General features: G+C 34.5%; 1 protein-coding gene across 1 annotated transcript in view; it reads left to right on the forward strand.

Moving 5' to 3' along the window:
* The window catches only part of CDH8 (cadherin 8), a 546,497-nt gene that overhangs the window by 356,529 nt on the left and 167,847 nt on the right, over positions 1–22,121 (forward strand). Inside the window, exon 8 of the mRNA XM_031950338.1 lies at positions 7,151–7,287. Within this exon, the coding sequence (XP_031806198.1) occupies positions 7,151–7,287 (137 nt within the window). The remainder of the gene's footprint in view (positions 1–7,150; positions 7,288–22,121) is intronic.

Below are 22,121 nucleotides of genomic sequence, written 5' to 3' on the forward strand. Positions count from 1 at the left end.
AAGTGTGTATATTATTACAAATTAAAGATTTGTAGATCTTCATCAGCATGAATGGTTTTTCACTCCAAATTAAATCAAAGGTCTTATCAGTTATCATTCATTAAGCTTACCATATGTATCTACATTGTGGTAAGTATTGGAAATACAAAGAAAGGGGATGGGGGACAGTTCTTAGTCCTGAAGACCTCACATTCTAATAGGGATGATAACATGGAAGTAACTATGAACATGAGTATGTATATTCATCCATTCATGCATGAATAACACAAATAGGATATAATTTCAGAGAGAAGACACTAGCAGACTTGGAAGAGAATAAACCCAGGAAAGGACCCCTTTGAGATATGAGTTGAGTACTGACGGAAACCAGGAAAGTAAGTAGGCAGAAGTGAGGAGGAACAGCACTGCAGAAATGGGGGACAAGCAGTGAAAAGTTTAGACTCCAGCATGGAATATTTTATAGAATGAACATCAAAAAGTCATTGTCATTAGGTCATAGAAGATGGATAAGGGGATGAAATGTAAAAAGATTGAAAGGGTAGGAAGAGGTAATATTATTTAAGCAAAGCTTTAAATGCTAAGCAAGATTTTATATTTTATCTTGAAGATAATTTATTGACTGTGGAGGTATCAGAATCAATAGCAGCAATCTCAAAGTTTGAAATGATAATAATAGATGACACTTCTTTTTTTATAAGTACTTTGCCTGTCTTATCAGATCTAATCCTTGAATAACCCTGAGAAATGTTTGTTAAGTTTGATGATCTTCCTGTTATAGATTGGAAAGTGGACCTCATGCAGCTATTAAGTTACCAAACTGACACTACATTCATATCTGTTAACAACATTCTGGGATCTTTTCCCTACAGTACACAAAGCTTCTTGTGCTTGCCACTTTGTTAATCAACCATTTTAGGGAAGAGGAGACTTCCTATGGAATGTTGATCATGATCTCTTTTCCAATTCTGGATGTTGTACAATCTTTTGTAGTTATTAACATAAGGTTATTAGGCACGATCTTGTGTGCAATTTTTACAAGCATCTAGGTGCTTCTCCAAACAGTTGAGCTAAGCTATATAAGTTGAATTTTAAATGGACTACTTTTTCCTTCAAGTTCATTCTATTGTATAATCTAGTAATATTATGACATTCTTATCTCTGATCTTACTAAAGGGCTGCATTTATAGCTGAATTTATAAATTCTTATGACTCAGCTCATAAAATCTGTCATGAATTGGTGCTTGAAAAATGAGAAAAATATACCTGCTTCTATTAAAGCCATGAAGGGGGCAATTAAAACCAATATGTCGTGTCCCTTCCCTACTTGTTTATAAATTTACATTGCTTCTCTGTCAAGGGACTGCTAAAATTTCATTGAATTGGTAATGATGAAGTAACATAAAGAGATGATAATTTTTTTTCCATCTGTGAAGATGATATCACAGGGTTGTTGTAAGAATCAGTGATAACTTTTTCAAGAATCCATGGTTTTATCTGGCAGATGCTACATTATTTCAACTATATGTCAATGATACTGACAACTTAAGTGAAAAGTTCCATCTACCTATAGGAATGTTCTCCTTCAAATTGATCAATGACAAGACCAAGGGCTAACTCCTAAAATATCCTGGTAAACTTTCCATATTGAAAATATCTACCAGAGCTTATATTCAGCTAGATTTGCATTTGAGAACTCCACAACATGATGATATTGGAATATGTGATTATAGAGGAATTATTCTTACAAATAATAATAATGGAAATTATAAAAGCTCATACGTATGCTATACTTTATACTAACAAATTGCTTTCCTAACAACAATACTGTGAAGGAAACAATAGTATATTTTATCACCATTTTAGAGACTTGGACACTGAAGTTAAGTATGATTAAGCATAGTCACATATAGTACAAGTCAGGGTAAAATAAAACACTTTGTAAATTGTAAATTACAATGCAAATATAAGTCATTTTTCCCCATTCCTTTCTTTGTCTCTCCAGTTTTTAGCATTATGCCTGGTATATTAGTTGCTGTTATTGAGTCTTTGTGACCCAACGCTCTGTGACCCTATTTGATATTTTCTTGGCAGAGTAACTGGGATGGTTTGCTGTTTCCTTTTTCAGCTCATTTTACAGATGAGGAAACTGAGCCATACAAGGTTAAGTGACTTGACAAGGGTCATAGGCTAATAAGTGGCTGAGATCAGATTTGAGCTCAAGAAGATGAATCTTCCTGTCTCCAGCCTTGTACTGTAGTAGAATGTAGTATCAGTTTGGTAACTTAATAGCTGCATGAGGTCCACTTTCCAATCTATAACAGGAAGATCATCAAACTTAACAAACATTTCTCAGGGTTATTCAAGGATTAGATCTGATAAGATAGGCATAGGGAGTTGTAACTCCCCTCCACCTGGCACATAGTAGTTGCTCAGTAAATACTTCTTGACTCTTTCCTCTATTTCCAGTGCAGCAATACAGCTCTGGCTCAATGAACATTCTTTAGGATTGGCTAGACCAGACCCAGGACTCCAGCTTGCTGCTTTCTATCCCTCTCTATGCTATGCTGACTCCATAGTTTTTCATCCCTACTTACCATCTCTTTCAACCTCCATGCTTATCCCACCTCTAACTCTGGGCACAATTTTTTCTAATCAACTATATAATTGCTAGAAAGAGCATGGCAATAAATTACCATTGTTTTTTCAGTCACTAGGTCTGGAGATTTCTCAGATAAAATATGTCTCCTTGACTTCATTTATATATATCTATATCTCTATCTCTATATAGATATATCTATATCTATATAGATATAGAGATATAGATATATAGATATATATATATAGAGAGAGACTCTTCTAATTAGAATGAAAGCCCCTCAAAGACAGGGACTGTTTTGCTTTTTGTATTTGTACCCACAATTCTTGGCACAAAGCTGACTACAGTGTGTAATGAATAAATGACTTCTATAATTCACACAGCAATAATGATAGCAATCATTATTAAATTATAATCATAATTGTTACATTGGTATAATTAATTATAATTATAAAAAATCATTATTATATAAGGTAGTATTGGGAAATGAAAGGACACTAGACCTAGAGTGAGAAGATGTGGTGCTCTTTTGTGTGACTACTTATGTAGGTGACAACCTCTCTGGACTTCCAGTTATCTCATGTATAAAATGCTTCAGTAACTACCTCATGGGGCTTTCATAAGGAAACACTTTGTAAATCTTAATGTCTGAAGGAATATGAACTATGATAATAAGCATCAGCATCAAACCCATCCTCATTCTCACAGGGAAGTACTTTGGAAGTTGTAAAGGATAAAAATTGGGTCTCTGATAGAGGGATATTTTAGATGAAAAAGTTCTCTTTGTTAAAGACAATTAGCACCTTCTCTTCAATTTAATCTCAGAGTTTCCTGGGGCACTGACTTGCCCCAGATCACATGATTAGCATACATCAGAGGTTGAATTAAACCCAGGTTTTCTTCTCTTTGTAACTGTCTTCCATTCACTATTTTATACTGAGTCTCCATTGTTGTAAAAAGACATATAAATATGGGTTGTTGATGTTGCTGCTGCTTTAATATTTTGTTCTCATTATGTTCTTGAATCCAGGCATTCTAGATAGAAACTCACTTCCACCAAAATAAATATTCAAATAAATTCACATAGAGATAGATGATAGATAAATAGATAGATAAAATAATGAAATTATTAGGTAATGATATTTTAATGCAATATTGTAGATTTAGAATTGATACACAGCATCTCTAATTTAATCCTCAGCTATCTATGACATCTGCAAAATTGCCTTCTCTGTGTGCACATATAAGCCTATGTGTATGTGTACATATGTTTTGTTCTCTTTATGATATCAGCAGTGTAAAGGGGAAAAAAAGAATCTGAAGTTGGCTGGCAGTTGTATTAATGATATATGAGGTGGGAAAGAATAGCTGATCATCCACACCTATCTTTGCTCTGCAGTAGTCACCCTCAGTGCCATACTAATGTGTGCTTTGTCAGGAAAATATACAGATCTGTTACTTACTCCTCCCCAGGAATAGTTTCTGTCCTAACAAGTTGCTATTCTTTTGAGAAAAAGTCTCTCCTCCTCCCTTCCCTGGAAGACAAGTAATTCAAGCTGAAAATATTCATAATTCATCCCATCATGCTTAGAAATTGCTGAACATACTGTGAAAGCATCTCTTTATGGACTTGAGTACCCAAGAAAAAACCCTTTATAGACTTCCATATAACTTCTCAGTGGGATTGTGTAAACTTCTGCAAGTGTTGTTGCAAATCGGTGCCTGAGATATTTTAATGGCTAAGCTGCCAACAAATTGGAAAGTTTAATTTTTCAAATATACTTTTTTATGAAGGAATACATTAGTAAGTAATTGCCTGAAAATAAGATTTCAGAAAACTCAACAAAACTGTATGAAAGGCAAGGTATGATAGGATATGGTGGCCAAAAAAAAAAAAAAGAATTAAACCATTTTAAGTTGTGTTAAAATATAAAGAAGAAAGGAAAAGAGGAGAGAAGGAAAGAAAAAGACAATGAAGGAAGTAAAGAAGGAAGGAAGGAGGAAAGAAAGAAAGGAAGGAAGGAAAGAAGGAATGGAGGAAGAAAAGAAGCAAGGAAGTAAAGAAGGAAGGAAGCAAGCAAGGAAGGAAAGATGTGATGAAGTAAGGAAGAAGGGAAGGAGGAAGGGAGGGAAAAATGGAAAGAAGGAAAGAAAGGAAGGAAGATAAGGAAGAAGGGAAAAAGCAAACAAGGAAGAAAGAAAAGAAAGAAGGAAGAAAAAAGGAAAAGGAAGGAAATGAAGAGGGAAGAAAAAAGAAAGGAAGGAAGATAGGGAAGAAGGAAACAAGGAAGAAAAGAAAGAAGGAAGGAAGAAAGGGAAAAGGAAAGAAGGCAAGAAAGAAGAAAAAAGAAAGAAAGAAGAGAAGAAAGGAAGGCAGGCAGGAAGGAGACAAGGAAGAAAGGAATGAGGGAAGGAGAAAAGCTGGGAGGTTGGGAGTAAAGGAAAGAAAGAAGGAATGAAGGAAAAAGGGAGGGATGGAGGAAAGAGAGAGGGAAAGGAAAAGGAAAGGAAGAAGAAATGAAGAAATAAAGGAAGAAAAGGAAAGTAGGGAGTGAGGGAAAGCTAGAAAAAAGAAGAAAGGAAGATAGGGAAGAAGAAAAGAAGGAAACAAAGAAGGAAGGAAAGAAAGAAAAAGAAAGGAAGGAGGGAAGGAAGGATGGAAGGAATGAGGGGAAAAGACAGGAAAGAGGGAAGATGAGAGAGAATGAAGGAAGAGGGGAAACAAAAAGAGAGGGAAGGAGACAAGAAGGAAGGAAAGAAGAAAGGGAGAAGGACAAAAGCATGTATAAAGTGACTAATTTGTGCCAGGCATGTAGCTAAACCCTTACTACATATTATTTAATCCTCACTAAGACACATTTATTAAGTGCCTAATATGTATATAGCACTATATGCTAGATTCTCAGGATAAAAGATAAATAGGGTTCTCTTTCCTCAACTGACTCATTTTATTTTGGGGACATAAATTGTAAAAACATATATTTTTAAAATGTTATACATATGTATGTATTCTAAGATATACAACATCTCTCTATATATGTCTTGATAATCTGAGCAAGAGAGAACACTTACAATCAAGGGGTAAACACATATCTAATAGGAGCTGAAATATGAGCTGGCCTTGATAAAAGCTAAGGGCTCTTTGAGATGGAGTTATGGAAGGAGTATACTCTACAGTTTGTGCAGAGAGAAGCTCATAATGTAATGATGATTTTAGAGAATACTAAGCAGCGTATTTTGTATGAAGGAGAACAATGTGAGATAAATCTATTAAAAATGGTCTGGAAGTGCTTTAAATGCCAAGTTGAATAATATGTATTCTTAACTTAGAAGAAAGAAAGAAACTGAGGGTTCATGAATGGAGGATAGTATCAGATTTTAACTTCACTTAGATGGTACTTAGAGAAATTAAAAGCTATTCAGATATGTGTAATTAGCATGGTGGTATGCCTATAGAATAAAACACACAAGAATCAAGACAGGGATTTTAGCCTTAGGGGAGAGCAAAATTACTGCCATCAAATATTTTAAGGATTATCCTGTGGAAGAACAATTAAACTAATTCTGTTTGGCTTCACAATATAGAATCAGAAGCCACTGGAAGAAGTAGATTTTAGATTGCTATAAAGTAAAATCTTCTAATAGTTACAGTTGTCTAAATATGTAATAAGCTGACTTGGGAGGTGGTGAGTTGCCCATCTCTGGAGATCTTTAGATAGTCTTGATTTCTGCTTGGTTAAGATCTTACAGAAGTGGCTGCTATCTTTTACTTGACATACAAAATTATCAATTTATCAGACTCTATAATTGTGTGAATCCTGTATCATGAGTACATTTAACTTGCAATCTGAAAAATTTAGTCCCAAGACTGGATTTCTTGTTAATTTGACTAAGCATATGTAGACTGCAAATGTAAGCCCCCACCAGGCTGTTAGATTGAGTTGGCTGCTGTTTTAGAATTAAATAGTATCAATTCTTACTTCCTAAATCTTTTACTGGTGAACGGGGAATCATTTATTACATTCCCCACTACACACCTCCACCTCCGACTCTAAGAGTCCAGGCAAAAACACATAATATATTCTGAGGGAAGGGAGGGAAAGACAATCTCTGATAAATAGAAGTTCTTTGGCAAGGCACCTTTTTTCAGAACTGCTATCAATAATCATGAGGCCCATCCCACTTTGGGGTTGCATGCACTGTGCTACAATCATTAGCAGTTGCTAAGAAATACTATATAAGCTGTCCAATAAACTTGATGGATTGTCTAATTAACTCTTCATCAGCATCCGTTTTTAAAGATGCTACCTACTGAACCTGATGGCACTTTATGACCTTCATGTTGAGTATACAGCTAATTACTCCTTGGACAATAATTATTAAGTTTCTTAAGTCTCAGTCAGTCATTTCGTTTTATAAATGATTAGGCCACTGAGCCTCTCAATTCATTTGGCTTCATAACTATGGTTCTCAGAGGATTACTTAAAGCCTGCTACAGTATGTACAATTCATATAAACATATTTAAGTAGATTACAAAGATGTCCATTTTGTAGGTTTTCCATTGATCGGCATACTGACCTTGAGAGACAGTTCAACATTAATGCAGAAGATGGGAGGATAACATTGGCAACACCCCTCGACCGAGAGACGAGTATGTGGCACAACATTACGATCATAGCTACTGAAATTAGTAAGTGTCTGGATTTGTCCATTCTTTTTATTCGATTTTGCCTCATTTCTGATATTGATCAAATGAAGTCAGTCCCTAGATGAGATTTCTCAGGGGAGGAAAAAAAAAAAAGGGTTACATTCTGCCTCTGTGAAGAGGAGAGTCAAATGGATGAAATAATAGATTTACTAAATTGTCAGAGGGATGACTTAATGAAGGATGCTCCTTTTCAAATATATCTCTTAGTAATTGGTGCCTGGCCCCTTGTTTTTATTTTGTCTAACAATTTAAAGAGGAAATGGCTTTTCATGGAAGACACTGAAAGTTTCATAATTAAAATTCTATGACTAGATTGCCCAGAGGATAAGATTGGAAATGAGGGAAGTATAAGATATCCTTCTTTTGGAGAAATTATCTTCTCAACCCTCCCTACACCCTCCCCCAAAACAGACACATACATACATACCATTCCAGGCTATATCTTATATATATATATAAAATAAAGAAACAGAAAATTTTTTCCATCAGGCAGAGAACTATCTAAAACAAGCCTTCTACAGATAAACAGTAAGGTATACTTGACACCAATTCCTTCCTGGAAAAGGGCAAACAAGTCTCAGCACAAATCTATAGATAAGGATGCAAATGCAGAATTAGCCATGCATGATCTAGGCCATTAAAGAAAAGATCACAGTGATCAGTAACCAAAGGCAAGAGAAAGCCTAATGTACTTTTAAAATTGCTTGCAAATTGGTATGACTTGTTTTGATTATTGATGACATTTTATAGCATCTATTTTCCAAAATCCCAGAGAAAGTCTAGAAAAATCATTTTAGAAAACTACAATATATTTAGAATGAGTGATTATTTTAAAAAAGCAGTAAGAAAAAAAGCATTCTGGAAAGGCAGGGAATGGAGGGTATACGAAGAAAGAGTTAAAATTGCTTCAAAAGTGGCATCTCTTCAGACAAAAGCTTTAACAAATGAAATTAAGCTAAAAAAATAAATGTTAGAAAAGTTCATCTGTTATCTTATAATGAGAATGGAGAAGCTGTTCCTCATCCTCTTGTGTCAAATTCACTTAACAGAGGCTAAGATGGTTGTACATAGGCATTCCCCAAGTACTTAAGCAGTAATAGATCTACTCTGCCATCACAGTAAATGTGTAAATCTCATTACTGCAACTGGGAGTTAGATGCACATGTGTTAACAGTAGATTAGGCTTCTAAAGTTGTTACATTCCTAATGGAGCTGCTAAGGAGGTAACCCACTTTTCCTAAGCCCCCAATGCACACCTTATATTACTCCTACTGTTAGTCATTTGTTCTATTTTAATTACCATTGACTTAATATGAATAAAATGACCAGGATTTTAATATTATGATTTCATTAGTTAAAAACATTTTCTCTTAGATGTGAGGATAATAGGACTAGGAGACATTACCCAGGCGCCTCACTGCCATGTTCATTTTTGAAAATGAAGTTGGATTAAGCACTTTATGTATGACAGGCACTGTTTTAGGCAATGGGGGGTGGGGATGGGGAGATTTGCATAATACCTTTCATAAAGTTTTTAGTATAAGGGAGAATGAGTCATAAGTGCATGAAAAAACAATTAATGTAGTATATAATAAGGTTCAAATAGTCATAATAAACAATTACCAATACAGCACTTCAGGAAAAGAGATCATTTTTAGCTAAAGCAACAAGGAGAAATGTAGGATTTAAACTGAAGTCAGAAAAAAAATTTTGGGGGGGGGAGGTTTCCCTCCTCTATTAAAAATTTTGTAATGATTGCCTATTGCTTTTAAGATAAGATACAGACTTCTGTCGACAGCAAAAGCCCTGATAATATCATTTAATAAATACTAAGCATCTACTACATTCCAAGCACTGTACTTAGCATACAAAAAAGGCAAAATAATTGAGGTCCAAATAAGAAGGAAAGCGAATGTGCCAAGACCTATTAATAACTAGTGCAGAAGCAGGATCAGAAACAAGGTTTCACATGCAGTACTCTTCCAGAGTAAATTCTTAGTACATAAAGAAGATTTTAGCTGGAAGGGAGGGTTCCACTATGTGGATATGGTAAGAGACAAGGCTAGCAGTACAGACTAGAACCCGCTATAGAGTTCCTTGAATTTCAGGAAAATACTTTGGATTTTATTATATTGGTGAGGAGCAGTGATGTCTTAAATTCAAAAGGTGAAGTGGTCAGATTTGTCTTATACAAAGAGTGGTCTCAGAAAGTAATAGTAAAGAAATAGAAAGAATATTGTATTAAGAGCTGGGGTTATATGATCTAGTTTCAGTTCAGTTAATAATTAGCATGGGCAAATAATTTACTTATGGCCTCAAGACTTCATTTTTTTTTCATCTTTAAAATGGGGCCACAGAACCATATTATCTTTAGGGCTGTTTCTATCTCTATAAAGTAGTGCAAGTAAATAATCCTGCAAGTACATATTAAATACAGCATTTAACTTACTCAAGGGACAAAAAAGATAAATATGAAACAGTTCCCATTTTCATGGAGATTCCATGATGCTTGATGAATTTTACATTCAGACAAGGTAAATTCAAAGTATCTATAAAGTAACAAAAGAAAGGTATTCTAATGATACATGGAGAAGGGATATCAATGAAGACCCTATTTAAGGAAGTAGCACCTGAGGTTTTTCTTTTGTTCTTTTTCTTTTTTGTTTTGATTTTTCCTTTTAACGAATAGCTTCTGTGAGATCGAGATGAGTACTCTTTTGTAATTCTATTGGCTATGAAGATTGACGATTGGAAAGACTAGAGGCTGGGAGAAGGTAGTAGTGAGAATAGAAAAGAAGAAATAGATGAGAGGGGTATAAAGTAAAAATCCTTACTTGGTTATAGATGGTTAAGTAAATGCAAGAGTCAAATATACTACCAAATTTTGAATCTAAGCTAGAATAATGCTGGTGCCATTAACAGAAAGCAAGCTATGACTGGTCACCAGAATTAGTTTCTAAACAGGAGGCACATAATTGACCATTAAATTAAACTCCCCTGTGTTAGAGATAATGCATTACTATGGGCTACTACTGTGCGTTGAACACATTATTGCAAATAATGCTTTCTTGTTAATTACTGCTAAATCTAGTAGGCAAATGCCAATTTGATAGCCCTTAAGGAATCTTTGCTCTTGGCATTGAGCCTGGATGACAGAATTATTGTTTTCATCCAACCCAGGCTACATGGAAAGAAAGATATCACTTGTGTGAGCTAATAACTCATGCTTAGTATTCAATTCACCATATAAACTAGGCCATGGATTTTCAAGGGAGCTGATTACCTTGTAGATACATTCAGGACGAGATTAGTCAGAAACCATTTTTTTTCCAGGAAGGTTCTTCTAACAACTTATTAGTTTCCCCCCACCTGCAAGACTATTCTACCCCCTTTATACTGTGCTGGATTTATAAGACCCACTGATTGAATAAATCCTAGAATACCAGAGCTCAAAGGAAATTTAATGGTTATTTTATTCAATCCTTACCTGAATCTGGAAGCTGAACCATACCATATGCATAAAATCATTATCCAGCTCTTGGCTGAAGAGGACTTATAGGATCAGAGTGTCACCAATTTAGAATTAGAAGAGATCTTAAAGATCATTAACCTCCTCATTTTATAGTTGAGGAAATGGAAACCAGAGAGCAAGTTAAATGTCTGTCAGAATGCAAACATAGATTTTTCTAAATATAAGTTTTACACTTTATTACACCATTGATGGTCATTCCATTGATAAAATACCAAACTATTTCTTGGGGCTGCCATTCTTGGACAGTTCCAAATTAGCAAACTTTGTCCCAGATTATGTTGAATTTTGCGTTTTTGTAAATTCCACCTAGTGTTTCTTATTGTACCCTCTGAAGCAAAAAAACTTTAATTCTTTGTCCATTCAGAGAAAAAGGAGTAATAAATTATAATAGTGATTTATAAGACAAGGAGATAAGATAGGCAGAATTAGCATTGATGTGGGGATAAACTTCTAAATAATGAAACCTATTCAAAAATGGAATAAGCTGCCCTAGGAGATACTAGATTTCCCTGGAAGTCTTTAAAAAGAAACTTCACATCCACTTGGAGCTGAGAAAAAGGAATTCCTATATAAGTATGGCCTAATTTAAATATCATATCATAAATATCACAAATATCATATAAGGAAGGTCTCTTCCAACTCTGTGGTTCCATGATTATTTGATCCAGTGAAGAGAAGAAACCTCAAAAAATAAAAACAAACAAACAACAACAAAAAATACCATGAATTGTTTCACTGCTGAATATACAAGCTGAAATGAAGGTGATTTCTGACATTATATTCTTTAATGGGGAAAGAAAACTATACTATACTTGAATTTATGTTTATTTTTATATAAAACTGGAGGAATACATACCTAAGAGCATCTATAGCTGGGTGGTTCAGTACAGAAAACACTTTGCCTGGAGTAATAAATGAGTTCAAATCCAGCTTTATATACTTCCTATGCGACTCGTGGTAATTAACTTCTGCTTGCCAAATGTAAAATAGGAATTATCCTAGAACTAGTTCCCCCGATTGCTGTCAGAATCAAATGCAATAATATTTATAAAAGGCTTAGCACAGTGACTGGCACATAGTAGGTTTTAATAAATCCTTATTTCGTTCCCTTAATAAAAGCCTGTAGATTGTTAAATAAGGAATCGATGGCTGGCATTTCTTGTCAATATTTGAATTGGGTTGAGGAACGGAAGAAAACCTTAGTTTAATAAGGTTCATTCTCCTCTTCAGTAAAACTCTCAGGCAGACAGACACACTTGGGTTTTAAAATGATTCTTTCCTGAGTGATTGAACATTGCACTTCTGGGGCAGGGACTAGCATGCTCTCCTTGTTAGGAAATTGTGGGGCAGTGACTGTACTCTCAGGGAAGTATCCCCACAGAATGTTAAACAACCTGGGGAGTCATAGGCTATTAGAAAGGTGCCTTCAGAGAGAAGCTTGAAGTCCCCTCTCTCTTTCCCCAAGGGGTCAGACTTCTTCTGATTGAAGAACCTCTATTCCCCACACTTTCCTAGAGACAGACTCTGAATAATGCCAGCACACACCTCATTACCCAACAAGCCAGTTTATCACTGAATCTGATTTGTATTGAGCAAGCAGAAGCTACTTATAAAGAGCCAGAGAAAAAGAAACTTAAACTGCATCACTTTTCCTGACTAGTGAAATCCCTAATCCTAAGCACAACTGTGAAAAATGGAAAAAAAAATGCCATTTGTACTTTAACAATCCCCCATTTGCCTTTGTCCCCTTACAAGCCTTGGGCATTCCCAACACATACTCCTGCCAGTGCTGAGTCGGGTTGTCATTTTCCCCTCTGCTGGATGTTTCAATTTGGAAAAAGCTCCAGTCTCATGTGACATTTTCATAATCTAGGATCTTCAGATATCTAAGGAGACCCTCAGATGGGGCTGTTTCTAGGTGCTCCCATGAGTGACTGCCACTTTTCCTGGCTACCCTTGTCCATTTAGATTCCTCAGACTTTTTAAATAGGGGGCCAGTTCACTGTCCCTCAGACTATTGGAGGGCCGGACTATAGTAAAAACAAAAACTTTGTTTTGTGGGCCTTTAAATAAAGAAACTTCATAGCCCTGGGTGAGAGGAATAATGGTCCTCAGCTGCTGCATCTGGCCCGTGGGCCATAGTTTGAGGACCCCTGAAGAATCACACATGACCATATATCTAATATGTAAACCAGTGATTCAGGGTCTCTGATTCAGTAACTTAAATTCTACAAGAGTTAGGAGAACAAGGTCTACTTACCACCTGCATTAAATTTTTGGTGATCAGTTTCTCTCTCTGGATTTCAAATTTATTCACTAAATTCCCTTCTAGTTCTACTAATCTGGGATTCAAATCTAAAGCTAGAATGATACAATGGAAATAACCCTGGAACGAAAGATCTTGTCTCTGAATTCTGACTCAGTCACTTACCTATGAGACCTTGGAATAGTCATTTTTTTTTTAAATCTCTCTACACCTATATCATTTCATCAGTTAAATTAGAGGATTCTTTCTCCTATGTATTCAAAGGTCTTTGCCATCTCAAATCATATGACCATATGATTGCTCATTCTCATGTATACCAACTCTTTCTACCCTATAGAAATGGAATAAAAGGAAGAAAGAGAAGGACTGTTTAGGGGACTTCCTAAAATTACTCAACCTTTGAAAACACTTTAAAATTCCCTAACCCACGACCCTCTTGCTCAAGACCCATTTAGAGGATGTCAAACAATGCATAAGCCATTTTCAAATATCTTAGCATGAATTTCCTACTCTAATTACCAATTGCTGTTGTGGTATTCCATCTTGATATGAGACAACTGTGACAAATAGTACAAATGTTATTAAATTCATTTTACAGATGAAGAAACTAAGGTGATAGAAGATAAACAACAAAAAATTAAATATGTATGTATGTATGTATACTTGCAGATTATTAAGTCTATGTAATTTCAGATCTTACAAAATTGTCAGAGAATAATGAGTTCAGTGCTTTTCTCAGCATCACACAACTAGTATCAGAACTTATTCAGTTCAACTCAGGATTTCAATATAGATCTTCCTGATTCCAAAACAGATTTACTTTCTGATATATTTCTCTGCCTATCAATATCACATAGATATGACAAACAGATATTGTAACAATTTTTGAAATTCTAATAAGAGTGATAGTCTTTTTTATTAGTTAATGCTATATCTCTAGAGTTGTTTATAGATGTTAAACTGCCCAAGTCAAGGAAATTCTTTGAGTATTTACTGGTCTTGATGTTCATTGCCTTGGTCAGAACACACATAGAATACTATGCCCAATTCTAGATGTGACACTCTAAGAAAAAAAAAAAAAGACAATATGTTTCTAGAGAAGGGCAAAGATTGTAATTGCCTTCTTGGGAAAAATTAGGGTGCCAAACATGGAGAATAGAATCTATGAGTGGAAAATGATCCTTATTTTCAAATATTTGAACATTTGTCTTTGGAAAGAAGGACTTAAGTAACTTGTTCTTCTTGACTTTAGAAAGTCCAGTTGAAATGGTAGATTAGTAATAGGCTAGATTTTAACTCAATATAAGAATTGGGAAAAATCCAAATAATTTGGGTTGTACAAAAATATAATGAGTTGCCTTAGCATATATGTAATGTGTTACCCAGCACTGGAGTTATTCATGTAGTGGCTGAGTAGTGGCTGATTACTCAAATACATTGTGAGAAATGTATTTAAATCATAACTTGGCAAAAGGTTAGACTAAGGGCCCTTCTCACTTTGCCTATGATTCTGTGACTTCTGTTGGAAAAATGAATTATATACTTGAAACAAGTTTGCCTGTATGAGCTCTCCTCCTGTTTTGAAATGGGAATATTGAACCATCCCTCCCCCACATTCCTAAAAATAAGATTAAGAAAAATTAATGAGTGAATACAATTGTGAATTGAATGTACCAGCCACCCACTGGGGTAAATCAGTCTGCTGGATGGAGACCATTGGGATGATGTTCAAGTGTACCTCACCAGCCAGCATATTGTAATCAGGAAACATGAGTTTAATTACCGGCTGGGGTGGGGGGCCTGGGAATTAAATATGGACTAAAAGGAGAAAGGCTGAATTGGATTCTTTCCTTACCTTATCTAGCAGGTTAGACAGCATCAAGACAGCTGCCTTGTCTCCACAATCTTGCTTTGAGAAAAGAAACTGTGTGCTCCCTAAAGAAGATCTGTGTTGGGGAAGAGAATTCTATTTAAGTATTTTTTTGCTTAAATAAGCCCCATCATTAGGTTTTATGTTAGGCACAGTATCCAAATCTCTTCACTCGCACTTATCAGGGTGACTATGGAAATAAAAATACCCATACTGAGCAAGCATTTGATTTCCTGCTGAACTGTTTTTCACATTTCCAATATAATTATGTTGCAGTTTCAATGAAACAAAGAGTGAATTCCACAGAGTACCATAGAAACCCACATTTGTTTATTTAAGAGGGAATATAAAAAGCAACTAAGATAGAAAGTAATGTGCTGGGTGACTTGTCAGAGAAAATAATGTTTTAATTTTTTTTTTCTGAAAATAGGAGACTTTTTGGAAATGGTCATTTAGATATATTAAAAAGACAAGGACTTGCCCTTACTGGGATGTTAATAGAAGCATGAATACATTGTGGGTGGGGGAAAGGAAAAGTAATAAGGAAAATAATAGCTAAAACAAGGAGTAGCCATGCTCTTTCCTCCTTCACTGAGTAAGACAGATCATCAGCCCTGATTATTCACTTATTCTTTCTAATATATCCATCTGAAAGAGGGTTCAATATTATAAGGAATGAAATGGAAACTTGTTTGCAAGTGTTAAACTCTGACAAAACTACAGTTTATGTGTGTGTGTATAGATATATGTATGTATTATGCACATGCATACCCAAATTCATATACACACGTGTATGTATATATGTGTGCATGTGTTTTAACTTAAAGTGGTCATTCCATCATCCAGAGGAACAGCATCCATAGGGAGACTGATACACATCTCTCCAGAGCCCAAATTTAATGATTAGCTTACTGCTACTTTCTTTTCTAAGTATTTTCATTGTGGTATTTGTTTACTTCTCAGATCCATTAAGCAGGTGAAATATACATACATGTATATATATATACACACACATACATATATATATATACACACAAACATATATATATGCACACACATATGTATATATGTGAATACTATTTCTTTTTTCATACAAGAAAACTGAAGTTCATAGAAGTTATATAATTTATCCAAGATCACACGGCTAATAAGTAATTGAGCTAGAACTAGAATTTCTCAATTTCTATTCCAGTGTTCTTTCTGATGATATCATACCCTGTGCCCTTAAAATAATTAAATAAATTTAATGTCTTCTGAAGATTTTATGGTCTAAAATATCTTCAAACTTTAATGTTCTTGTATTTTAATTTTGCTATTCTAGATTCTAAATGCTCTAGTGGTTGGAGCATTAGATTTGAGTCACAAAGATATGGCTTCAAATACCTCTATATCCCTAGATAAACTCCTTAATCTATATCAACATCAGTTTTCCCATCTGTAAATTGAGAATAATAGCATCACGTTCTCACTAAATTGTACAAAGGATATAATGAGATAGCACATCTAAAATGTCTTGGAATCCTTTCTAATGCTGTTTGTTTTATGTTCAAAAACCTCATTTATGGCCAACATTCTTTTTATCCTTCTGTATTGGGAAAAATGCTTGGTACAAAGAGTAAAATAAGCCAAATTTGGAAAGATATTCCACCTAAGTGTGGAATTTGGATATTATACTAATTATTCATGTGATCTTTGACAAGTTATTTATTCTTTGTTTCCTCATTCAAAAAATAAAGGATTTGGGCTAGGTGGTCTCTAAGGTTCCTTCTAAGTCTATGATTTTTTGATTCTCTGATCTGAGGTCTCTTTTAGTTTTGAAATATTTATGTTCTCCACAAATGAGTCTTCCACTAATACTCTCATTCATTCATTAATTTATCTGTTTATTTGTTTGTGCATTTATTTATTTAGTAATTTTTCTGTCATGTCTGACTTTTCATGACCTCATTTGGGGTTTTATTAGCAGAGATACTAGAGTAGTTTGTCATTTCTCTTTCCAGTTCATTTCACAGATGAAGAACTGAGGCAAACAAGATTGAAGATTTACTCAGGGTTACACACTTAGTAAGTGTCTGAGGCCAGATTTAAACTCACAAAGATGAAATTTCCTGACCTCAAGCCTAGTGCTCTATCCAATGTGCCAATGCTCTCTTGTGTTTTTTCCCCCAAAAGAAAATAAACATGTTCTTTGCTTTAAGGCTCTTAGCTAATCTAAAGAGGATAATGACTCAAAAGTCAAGCCAGAGTAAGGCCATTTCAACTATTGAGATAAATGTCCATTGCTCTGACAAACATCATTCATTCACTCATTTACTCAATCAGCATTTATTAAACACTTATAATGCACAAAATATTTTTATCTGTAGATATTTTAGATGATGTTTAATTTTACACAAGTGATGTTGTTGGATAAGATATAAAATAAATGAGAGTTTCATGAGTTGATAATCATAATAAACTTTGCTAATATCAATATTTTATGATGCATTAACAACAGATTGATAGGAGTAATAAATATTACAACAACAATAATAATAGATGGCATCTGTTGGGCACAAAGCCCATCATAGTCAGCCTTGTCGATTGATGATATTTCCACATACTCTGTGAACAATATCACCCACATAAAACTAGGCAGAAGTTTGCCAAAAATATCCCTACAATGTCAACAGGTTCCTTTTTGAAAATGACAAAAGGATTACTAAACATAGTCCTATTCTCCATCTCAAACCCTAGATTGATCTGTCTGTTATTTTGGACCATGGCTGTTAGTCTTTAATTTGTCAAGTATCCCTTCAGAGTTGCTCATCTTGGGTATTATTTTAATGTCGGTGATGACATAACAGTCAAGAAAATAATAGTTAGCTCTATGATAAATGCATACACAAAATAAAAATAGTCTCTGTCCTCAAGATTCTTTCAGTATAATGAAGGAACATAGACACATACAAGAGAACCTAAAAGTGAAAGAGGGGAGGTGAAGAAATTCCCTTGGGATCATGGAACAGAAGTCTGAAAAAAATGAAAAATAACTGCTTTTGGTTTCTTCCTCAGGGGGGTTTAGGAAAAAGTATCTAACAGAAGAAGGGTACTTTAGGGTTAGGAGAAAATACTTATATGTGGTAGTGAAGAATAACCTACGATATCTCTAAAGGAAGAGCCCACCTGTGGCAAACTAATAATAATAAACATAACCTAGGCACTAGGAAAATGCTCTCTTTTAGGCAATCCAGTTATACAGAACCAACTCATCACTTGTGAGTACACTGTCCATATTGTGACAAAATATTCATTGACAAAATAAAAATGGACAAATATTAGCAAATCAGTTTTGTATGGATTTGTAATGCCTCTATGCCAGTATCCCTTGATGGCTCTTACAGTATGATGTATCTATGTAGCCCTGAGAAGAATTTGAAGATGTCCTTCATGCTGACTGATGTTGATAGATTTCTTTTAGCAGAGTTAATTTGTTAAAAGTTGGCATTTAGTTGATTTAACTATAGTCCTCAATTTTATGTATGATGAAAGAAGGCTTTCTTCTACAAATATGGATTGTTAAGAGCACTTAAAAAATGCTTTTGAGCTAGTCAGAGATCATCAGAAAAATGTTCTTTCCTTTCAAGACATTATTTAATAACATCTTCCACTTCAGCTACCCCATATGACCTTTACATCATAATGAATGAGAATATTTAAAAGAGGGTGTTTGTGTCCTCCCAGAGTCTCATTACTCTTTCCTCTTGGTTTCTTTTTGACCTGAACCACACAAAAAACCCTTCATTGTCATATCGTCCATGTAACATTCAAATAAAAGGAGTGGACCTACATATCATCATCATCTTTTATATTTCTTTATAATAGAATAAAGCAATGAATATGAACTTAAGCTTGGATACATTTTGGGAGCTAGTGGAAGGTAGAAGGAAGTAGTACACTATAATCCAGACGGTCATTAACAGTTGGATGTGACTGAGTGATTGAACAACAATAATAAATATTAGAATAATATTTCCCTTTTACAGGGAATATATAGCTTTATATATATTATATTTCCTTATTTGGTTATAATAGGAAAAAATGTTTTTCCATTACCACCTTTGCTTACATGGTAGACAATTAAGTAACTGAGTAACCCAATTGAGCATAAATGGCAAGAAGGTAGATATCATGATGTCTAGAGTTGACATGCCTGAAGTTTGGAATACTTGGATTCAAATCTGGCCTCAGACACATTTATTGTGTGACTCTGGACAAATTGCTTAATTTCTACCTGCCTCAGTCTCAACAATTGTAAAAGAATGGTCAACCTATTTCACAGGGTAGTTAAAAAGATCAAATGGTATATGTTTGTAAGGAGTTTAGCATATAATAGAAGCTTAATCAATGCTTTTTTACCCTTCCCCATCCAGTCCTCTCCTATTCTTCCCACCCCCAAGAAGATAAACTACATAAAAGTACACAATGTTTTGTTTTGGTCTTTGAAGTCTAACACTAAAGATAATACATGGAGCATGCACTTAATTTACACCTTTTTAGATTAACTTCAAATTTGAACTTGGGTCTTCTGACTCAGAATGCATGTGATATTTACTATGCAGTGATGTTAAATAAAATTCCAAAGTGATGCTGGAACTAGATTAAAATGTAATTAGGAAATGTTTAGCAAAATAAAAAATATATACATAATAAAACAGAGATTGTGTTAATGTTGTTTTCTTAAGTCATACTACCTGTAGTGATGTACTTCTTTCCTTTTTTTTTTTTTTTAAAGGTAATAGGAGTTAAGTGACTTGCCCATGAAAATAAGTTATCTGAGTTTGGTTAATAAGTATCTGAGTCTGGATTTGAACTAAAGTGCTCCTGACTCATGTTCTATGCACGTACCACTTACTTGCCCTGCAGTGATACATTTCTATTTCAGTTCTACAATTTTACTATAGCAAGCATGAGACTTCCCTGAGGAAGATAGTAGAGTTCATTATTTGTGATATAGTAGAAAGAATGCTGGATCTGAGTTTTAATCCAATCTACTAAACAACCTGGAGAAAACTATTTTTTTTCTGAGCTTTCATTATTATATCATCTGTAAAATGACAAGATAAGACAAGATCATTGCTAGATCCCATTTGAACTCAAATATTCTATGATTCTGTTTACTCTATATTTCTTTATTTCTAACCTCTTCTTCCCCTATATGGAAAGTTTACATTCTTTCTCCAAAGCAACACTGGTACTCCTAAAGTTTTTTTTTTTTTTTTTTTTTTTTAATTAAAGCTTTTTATTTACAAAGCATATGCATGGGTAATTTTTCCAACATTGACCCTTGCATAACCTTTTGTTCCAAATTTTCTCCTCCTTCCCCCTTCTCCCTCCCCTAGCTGGCAGGTAGTCTCATACATGTTAAATATGTTGAAATGCATGTTAGAGCCAATATATGTATACATATTTATACAGTTATCTTGTTGCAAAGAAAAATCAGATCAATAAGGAAGAAAAAGAAAAACTGAGAAAGACAACAAAATGCAAGAAAATAACAACAGAGAGAGTGAGAATGCTATGTTGTGGTCCACACTCTTTTCCTATGGTTCTCTCTCTGGCTCTCTTCATACTGCACAAGAGAAACTGGTTTGAATCATCTCAATGTTGAAGAGAGCCACGTCCATCAGAATTGATCATCATATAGTCTTGTCATTGCCATGATTAATGATCTGGTTCTGCTCATTTCACTTAGCATCGTCAGTTCATATAGGTCTCTCCAAGTCTTATTGAAAACATCCACCTGGTCATTTCTTACAAAACAATAGTATTCCATAGCATTCCTATATCGTAACTTATTCAGCCATTCTCCAACTGATGAGCACCCACTCAGTTAGCAGTTTCTGGCCACTACGAAAAGGGCTGTCACAAACATTTTCTCACATGTGGTTCCTTTTCCCTCCTTTAAGATCTCTTTGGGATATAAGCCAGTAGTAATACTGCTGGATCAAAGGATATACACAGTTGATAACTTTTTGAGCATATTCCAAACTGCTGTCCAGAATGGTTGGATCCATTCACAGTTCCACCAACAATGTATCAATATTCCAGTTTTCCCACATCCCCTGCAACATTCATCATTATCTTTTCCTGTCATCTTAGCCAATCTGACAGATGTGTAATGATATCTAAGAATTGTATTGATTTGCATTTCACTGATCATTAGTGATTTGGAGCACCTTTTCATGTGGCTACAAATAGGTTCAATTTCTTCACCTGAAAATTGTCCATTCATATCCTTTGAACATTTATCAATTGGAGAATGGCTTGACCTATTATAAATTTGAGGCAATTCTCTATATATTTTAGAAATGAGGCCTGTATCAGAATTTTGGATATAAAAATGTTTTCCCAGTTTTTTGCTTCCCTTCTAATCTTGTCTGCATTAGTTTTTTTTTTTTTTTTTTTTGTACAACAACTTTTTAACTTGATATAGTCAGAATTAGCTATTTTATGATCAATGTTGATCTCTAGTTCTTCTTTGATCACAAATTCCTTCCTCTTTCACAAATCCGAGAGGTAAACTATCCTATGTTTTTTTCTAATTTGTTTATGGTATCATTCTTTATGTCTAGATCATGAACCCATTTCAACCTTATTTTGGTATATGGTGTTAGGTGTGGGTCTATGCCTACTTTCTGCCATAATACTTTCCAATTTTCCCAGAAGTTTTAGTCAAATAGTGAATTCTTATCCCAAAAGGTAGCGCCTTTAGGTTTATCAAATACTAGATTGTTATAGTCATTGGGTATTTTGTTCTGTGAACCTAAACTATTCCACTGATCAACTTTTCTATTTCTTACTACTAAATGGTTCTGATGACCACTGCTTTATAATATAGATCTGGTATAGCTAGGCCACCTTCATTTGTTTTTCTCTTCATTAATTCCTTTGAAATTCTTGACCTTTTGTTTTTCCAGATGAATTTTGTTGTTATTTTTTTCTCGGGAGTTTAATTGGTATAACACTAAATAAATAGATTAATTTAGGGAATGTTGTCATTTTTATTATATTTGCTCAATTTATACATTGGAATTTGATATTTTTCCAATTGCTTAGCTCTGACTTTATTTGTGTGGAAACTGTTTTGTAGTTTTGCTTATATAGTT

This window comes from Sarcophilus harrisii, chromosome 2 (genome assembly GCF_902635505.1).
Source record: "Sarcophilus harrisii chromosome 2, mSarHar1.11, whole genome shotgun sequence".
Lineage (NCBI taxonomy): Eukaryota > Metazoa > Chordata > Mammalia > Dasyuromorphia > Dasyuridae > Sarcophilus > Sarcophilus harrisii.